Below are 7,782 nucleotides of genomic sequence, written 5' to 3'. Positions count from 1 at the left end.
TAAAAAAAAAAGGAAAGTTGGAGACATCTATGTATCAAAAAAATTTAAGCACACCTTGAAAATATAACTATTTTAAACAAAACTTAATTCCTTCCACTTGTACAACGTTCTAATATTGGTCTAAAATATTAAAGCGAGGAGAATACTATTCAAGTTTTTTTCTCCACATTTCCCATCCCACTTCATTTCTTACTTTAAAATAGAATAAAATAAAGAATAGAGTAAAAACACTTCAACCCTATTTCATTTCTCATTCCATAATCTATTTTTTTTTTGTTCATTACTCTAATAAAAAATGGAATATAAATAGAACATTTTAACTCAATATTCCATTTTATTTAATTTTCGAAGAAAAAATGGAGTTTTACGTTTTAACCATGTTCACTTTGGCGATTAGCAGTACCATTTCGTGTTAGACTTCTTGGGCTCGCGTTTTGGCGTGCGTCCATAAGCTTGGGACTGTGTTTGTCGATTATTGATTATACACACACACAGATTGATCTCAGTCGGACAGTAACAGTCCATGGTAAAAATGTACCTCTTCATATATGTGTGGGAGCTTTCACATGATCATGTCATATATATAAGTCTATCCACCTCTAGTCAGTTTCATATTTTCAAACATTTTTTCTCTTGTTAATTGTAGATTTGATAAGGTGAAACAAAGCAAAAATATTATAGTAAATGGATTATCTTCACAACAAAATTCACCACATAAAATACATCAAATCACAACATAAATTAGAAGAAAAAAAACATTTTATTCCACTCTTTTTGTATTCAACCGAGTTTTCCATCTTAATGCCAAATATAGACATTGTACTCGACCACAGCATTTCCACTCGTAGTATTGAACGTAAAGGTTTTGGCCTGTGTAAAACCTGAAAGCACCCGTGCCTGCGATGATCGGCATCTCTCTCACCTTTGACATTACCGGATTACGACCATATAACGACGCCGTGCTGCCGGCAAACTCACCTTTTGTGAACACCAAGTTAAACGCCACAAACAAACCTAAATTCTTCTGGTCGGCTGATGCGTACATCCCTTGGGCTCTCCCTACTTCCTCTGAGGTGATCTCGGGTCCAACGGTCAAAGGGTCGTCAATGACTACAACCATGCCGAAAGCGGATGCAGATGTGTTTGTAGTTGGACCTACAGCGACTATGGCCGTGGTTGGTTTGTCTCCGGAGACAATGTCATGGAAGTAGAAGTGGAGGTGGGTTAGCTTCTTCGGCTTATGTGCTTGATATGGTGCCTTCACTGTTCTTGAGAAAGCTTCCGATGTTGTGATGGTGGTTGCAAGAAGAAGAGCTGAGAACAGGGCAAGAAGAACAAGTCTAGCCATTGCGAAGATGGTTCTTGTTTTCAGGCTTTGTGTGAAATGTGTTGTGCAAGTAGTGGCTTTGCATAATTTATACACAAAACATAAGTGTTTGAAAGCAACACATGTGAATGGTAAAAAGATTTGTTTGATAATTACAGCGAAACACAAGATCAAGGCGACGTGCTTACAAGCAAAACTCCGTTGACGTGGATCATCTTTGAATTATTGCGACATAAAAAACAAAATTTTAAAAGAATCAAGACATTTATATGTTTTGTAAAAAATTAATAGGAACAACCTGGAACATAAATATAACACGCATTTTAAAAAAAATTGAAACGAAACTTCCTCCTCTATTATCTTCAACGTTTGAATGATTTGGGATTTATATCTTAAATGTTTAAAATATTTAAGTCAACTGTAATATAAAAAGGAATTGAAAACAATCAAGTCTGATATATATGATATATCTAATAAGAATTGTTTAACAATAAAAAAAACTTGACATACTTATTTTAATGCTATGTCTGACTTTGCAAGATTAAATTTGTGTTTCAAATCAAGTGTTTTTTGTTAAACAATTGTTAGTTTTTGATTTATTTTTAAAATAGTATTTATAAGCTTATTAAAACATATCTGCTTAAGTCAGTCATTCAAATCGAGATGAAAACTACAACTTTTAAGTAAGTTTACTCTCTACTTTTAAACTCACAAAAAAAATCGAAATGTAACTAACAGCATTAAACGAAATGTAAACAGTTAACTTTTACATGACTTGATCAAGGAAAGTATGAAATTTGTTCATATTTAACTAAAGGTTAATGACTAAAATGACGGTGAATTGAAGAACTTTTTTTTTTATAGTAAAAGTAAGCTGGAGATTATTTTATCAATTTTCCTCGGTTTCAAAAAACAAACTTCGTTCAAGTACTGAAATTTCAAAAACGTTAATCGTCTCTAGCGTTACTACTATTCCATGGTTTCACTAGTACAATGTTCATCTACAAGTCGCCGAATATATTCAAGTGAGGAAATTTTCAAAAAACTGTTAAAAGTGTTTCCAGTTTGAAGGGGTATATAAGGGTGTTGTAACCTTTTCTCATCGTGCTTCACCATATTCACTCTGCACAATAAGCCAGACCCATTTGTGTTGGAGTTCTTGGTCTAGCGTTTCGGCATGGATCCATAAGCTTGAGCCTGTGTCTGACGATTCTTAAGGATCCATAACGAGACTGATCTCAGTGGTACAGTAACGTCCATAGGTAGAAGCACTTCTTCAAGCTCATACCAATCAAGTTCTTCAGAATCCCCATCTTCATACTCAACCATGTACCAACCAGTGCCTTTGTCGAACTTTGTCACCGTACCGGAATAGTACTGACCCAAGAAAAACTTCCGAACTTCTCTACCTTCAAGCCATTCGCCACACCCTATAGAGGCGGCACTCGATGATTTTGGTTCGTCTTTGGCTATTATGGACTCTGTTTTAGGCTCATCAGGGACACCGTTGATAACAACCGCAGGCTCACCTGGTATTTCATAGATCCCTAGAGGAAGAGGCTGTGGTGTTTCTTGCTTAATGCTCACGGTGTTGTCCATTTTTGAGTTATCTTCTGCAAGAACGTAGACAAAACACTCAAAGAGTTAACAGCAGAAGAGAAGAGTCTGAGTTATCTCCTGCAAGAACTTAAGAAAACACTCAAAAGAACAGCAGAAGTGAAGATTCTGAGCTATATTCTGCATTAACGTGTAGAAAACACTCACAGAGTTAACAGAAGTGGTCAAGATTCTGAGTTTATCTTCTGCAAGAAGGTATAGAAAACACTCACAGAGTTAAAAGCATTTCTGTCAAGATTCAAGATTCAAGATTCAGAAAGGTAATGGACACATTGCTTAATTCATAAGCACCTTAAACCAAAGTGTGCATCTTTCGTAGTAGTATTATAGATTCAATATCAAAATGATGAATGTTGATTCAGTATAGATTCATACTATGTGATAACTCCAAAAGATTCATTAAGCTAAACACTTTCAATAGATTCACATCATTGTTCCTTCAAAATCAATCATCATTCATAAACAAAACCCAAGGAAAGCTATTCATAGCCGATCAGAGAAGCACGATCTCTGTTGGTACGCGATTCGAAACCCTAGAACTTATACGAGAATGGTGAAACCCCCAAATCGATTTCGATATAGTTTAATTGTTAAAGACGAGAAGAGACTCACCGATATCAGCCAGAGGGCGGAGAATAGCGAAGAGATTAGGTCACCGGCGATTGTAGTCCGTCGCGTGTTGGTTGACGGAGTTTGCAGGAGATAAGGAGAACTCTAATCGGGGATTGGCTAGTAATTTAGTTCGGTTTAATTCGGTTAGCTACACTTTTGGTTTTGCCTACCGGCTATTTTTGGTTCTTTTGGTCAGAGAATTATGGTTTTTAACTTCAGCTTAATCATTTTTTTTTTTTTTTTTATATTTTTTATTTTTAAATAGACATAAACTACACTTTTACATATAAATAAACCTGAAAATAAAATTATGTATAATAAATTATCATTTATGTACAATTTACACAATGTTTTTTTTTAAATGGAAAAGAAGGAAAATTCAAGGGAATTTGCAGTAAAATGATGCAAATCATTATGATTATGTTACAATTAGGTGTTTCGCCCGCGCTGGCGGGCATAAATTTTTTATAATTAATTATTAATACATTCATTACTAATTAAAATAATATAATGATAAATTACTATTTATGTTTTTTATAAAATTATTATATATTTTTTTGTTTAAAATTTAAAGATATTACATTATATTCATTATTAATAAATAATATAAAATTAAAATTTTACTTGATTAGTATTTAATTATGTGTTTTCTGTTTTTTTAATTTTTAACTTTTTATTATAAGATTTTTTAAGATAACAACACAATATTTATAGAAATTATATTTTTAGTTTAGAATATATCTTTTAATTTTGGATAATTCCTATTATTATTAATTTTAATCATTTATCTAATCAAAATAATTTAAATTCATTTTTATTTTGTAGATAATTTATATATTTATTCATTAAAGGTATTTAAACACTTTAATTTTTAATGTGATAGCTCGAATGCGAAAGTTTAATTCGCAAATAATAGTATAGATAGATAACAAAGCAAATGTCGGAGTTTATTTTTAATTAACCTTTGTGTATAGAACTTGGACGCTAGGAGTAGGCATGGGCGTTCGGGTACCCGTTGGCGTTCGGATCGGGTTTTTCGGATTTTTGGATTTTCGGGTTTATGCTCCTAGGCCCCATACTAGAATTTTATTAGTATGGGTTGGGTTCAGATAATAACACTTCGGGTTCGGTTCAAAATTGTATTGCGTCCTAAAACCCATAAAGTAATCATATATCGTACGGATTCGGGTTATATCGGTTCAGTTTGGATATAACCGAAGTAAAAATAAAAAATTTTGAAGCAAAAAATAAAGAAAAGCATCTAAATTAAATACAAATTAATCTATCACACGTAAAATTGATAAAATAACAATAAAATGTTAAATCAAGCATGAAAACAAACATCATTTGTAAACAATATGTATTGCCTTATAGAGAGTAAACTTTTTTATTTCAATGAGCAAATTATAAAATACTTATTTATAACTAACTGTATACTTAAAACATTTGTTAAAATTTTAATATTTATTATTATATATCATATTACCACAAATATTGAATTTAATAATTGAAACACTTATATATATTTCAAAATATTTATACCGACTATTAATTTCTGATTTTTCGGGTTACTCGTTCGGATTCAGTTAATAACACTTCGCGTTCGGATATTTTTTGTACCACCCTACAAGATCCGTTCGGGTGTTTTTACATTTCGGGTCGGATAACGGGTCGGTTTTTTCGGTTCGGGTTCGGTTCTTTCGGATTCCGAATTTTATGCCCAGGCCTAGCTAGGAGCAACACATGTTCTTGCTGAGGGGCGGAGGCACTAAGAGGCCTGTGGGGTTAAGTGATCCCCCTAAAATCAGGGAAATTTGTTTTTAGTGTATTTAAAAAAAACACTATAATATTTAATTAAAATTTGGCATTTGACCTCCTTATCTCAATGCATAAATCTCTATTAGGATATGGAAAGAACCAACCAAGTACGAGAAGCAACAGCGACAAGATTTAATGATCTATAGGCTTGAGAGTGAGCTTCGGATGATGACAAGTGTATTAGAGGGATATAGGATGGCTTTGAAAGAAACCAAACTCCAAAAGGCATCAAGCCAGCACAGGAAACGTGTTCCTTTGCGTGATAAAAAGCCGGTCTACAAGGATGTTAAAGGCTCAGAGGGTTTAGTACTGTACTGAAATTGAAAAGCTGAGATTGAAGCAAGAAGTGGAAGACAAGATGACACGAGCTCGAATAGAGAGACAAGCTGCGTAGTTTGGGAGTGACTGTACGTCTTAAAGTGTTTGAAGTACACATGGAAGCAGTAGAGTTGCTAAACAAGAGACTGATCGAGGTTGAAAATGCATTGAAATTCTGTAGAGAAACACTTTCTGTAAGCAAGGATGATGAGACTTCTAAAGTTGCTGCTACAGACGAAACTTGAGATTCTCTTAAAGTATTTTATCCTCTTCAAATTTATTTTTGATAAACCTCTTAGATTAATCTTCTTATCTTTGTATCTGTTCTCTGTATCTTTATGTATTAAAATAGAAGTCATGACTTTTTTCATGTGTAATTTTTTTTTTAATTTGGACCATCTCTTAGGAATAATTATTTCATATGTGTTTATCATACAAAATTTCATTAAGATTGATTATATTTCTAGGTTATTTACCAAGAGTTATTTGATCTTTATAACACATTTAGCTCTTTTCTCAAAGCTCGTCGTCATTGTCATTTGTATCAAAAAGGCCACGAGCAGTGAAATCGATAATTGCTTAATATTCTTGATCTCACTAAACTTGACCTTATGGTCGTCATACGGGAAGACGATGTTGGGATTAAACTCGAGCTTTGGGATTGAGTTATATTCTAGAAATCTGTTCCAGTCATTGGTCATATTAGTGAAGATGGAAAGAAAGAGAGTAGCACATGCTGCTATAGAAATTTGTCCCACCCTAATTTTTTTGTTTTCATCAGTAATTAGTGCAAGTTTGTTCAAGTACATATATGATAACCTATAATTCACATGCAAAAGCCCAAAGCATAAACAAGTTATGTGTCAAAATAAAATGCAACGATCAAAACTCAAAAGGATCAAGCAGTTGGTAAGAATCCGAGGATAATACTGTAATCCAACGATCAAAATATATGCTAAGCTATAATTCACATTCAAGTACATATATGCTAAGCTTTCAGACTTTCAGTTATAAGAAAATGGCTATGTGCCCCATACCAAAAGACATCTTGGATCCGCCTGACTCCATGCGCTCCTGATATACAAATGTGATTCTTTTCATACGAAGAAATGATTGTTTTGATTTTCTAAGAATTTTTATCATATCCAGTCTCAACAATTATTGCTGAGAATCTACCACCACTCTTTGTTTTCTCAAATTATCAATGTTATGTTTCTTACTGATGGTTGATTTAGCCGAGAAAGAAATAAAGTCACATAGATTTTCAGATTATATGTGTTAATACTCTCATGTGCTGATGTGATTAACTTAAGCATGTTACGTACATGTTGCAGAACAAAATGATGAAGGAAGCTGGACATTAGGTATGTGGATTAAAATTAGAGATTTTACCAGTTATTTTTTCTCACTCCAATGAGCAAAGTTCAGATATAGATATATCTTAGTAGGTTCGAAAGATTGTGTATATTAATTAACTAGCCATAATATTCTTAAAATTTTATTTTCCGGCATCCAAAACAAATATCCTAACTAGAAAATATTTTTGTTACTAAATTTTATGGATTTGTATATTTAAAATGGCAAGAAACTAATTTTATTTAATATATGTATGGTAATTTAAATCTATTATATTAAAATAGAAGTGACTTTTTTATGTGTGATTTTTTAATTTAGACCATCCTTTAGTAATTTTATTAAATGTACTTTATTTAAACTAATAACACATAGAATCTGCTAGATCTTTGGTAAGCAAATGACTAATCAAAAGGGTGAGAACATGATCTTCTATATCTGTATGAAATGATTATTGGCTCCCAACTACTCGCCCGAGACCAGTTAATAAAAATCAAAACAATTTTTACCCAGACCTTACAGTGGATTCTCTTATTGATCCTCATTTGCGAAGATGGAATTCGCAGGCGCTTCAGGCTTTGGTGGACCCACAGGATGTGAAATTGATAGAAAGTATACCACTGAGTCGAACTCGGATGGCAGATCAAGAAGGATGGCATTTCACAAATAATGGGAAATATACATTTAAATCTGGATATCAGGTTGAAAGGATATATCCAGATAAGGAAAAACCACCA

The 7,782-nt window shown here is 32.9% G+C and overlaps 2 protein-coding genes across 4 annotated transcripts; both read right to left on the bottom strand.

Moving 5' to 3' along the window:
* Positions 1-675: 675 nt before the first annotated feature.
* LOC106391188 (dirigent protein 21) lies at positions 676-1,500 on the bottom strand. The gene is given in 2 exon segments (XM_013831785.3): positions 676-859; positions 861-1,500. Coding segments are annotated over 2 exon segments (549 nt in total). The 5' UTR covers positions 1,349-1,500; the 3' UTR covers positions 676-798.
* A 730-nt stretch (positions 1,501-2,230) lies between these two features.
* LOC106391189 (dirigent protein 17) lies at positions 2,231-3,682 on the bottom strand. 3 transcript variants are annotated; one of them, XM_013831786.3, is made up of 3 exons: positions 3,557-3,664; positions 3,092-3,129; positions 2,231-2,940 (listed from the first exon to the last, which is right to left on the bottom strand). In XM_013831786.3, the coding sequence occupies exon 3, from the start codon at positions 2,924-2,926 to the stop codon at positions 2,492-2,494; it is 435 nt and encodes a 144-aa protein (XP_013687240.1). In that variant the 5' UTR covers positions 2,927-2,940; positions 3,092-3,129; positions 3,557-3,664; the 3' UTR covers positions 2,231-2,491. The 3 variants fall into 3 exon arrangements, with proteins under 3 accessions (XP_013687240.1, XP_013687241.1, XP_013687242.1); XM_013831787.3 differs by having other exon boundaries at positions 3,092-3,172; positions 3,557-3,655; XM_013831788.3 differs by lacking the exon at positions 3,092-3,129 and having other exon boundaries at positions 3,557-3,682.
* Between the last annotated feature and the right edge of the window lie 4,100 nt (positions 3,683-7,782).

This window comes from Brassica napus, chromosome C4 (assembly GCF_020379485.1).
Source record: "Brassica napus cultivar Da-Ae chromosome C4, Da-Ae, whole genome shotgun sequence".
NCBI lineage: Eukaryota > Viridiplantae > Streptophyta > Magnoliopsida > Brassicales > Brassicaceae > Brassica > Brassica napus.
This window is presented reverse-complemented; position numbering and strand designations above follow the sequence as displayed.

What these genes read in the sequence shown, in the direction of transcription:
- LOC106391189 (XM_013831788.3), bottom strand. Translation starts at nt 2,926, where the DNA reads ATGGACAACACCGTGAGCATTAAGCAAGAAACACCACAGCCTCTTCCT.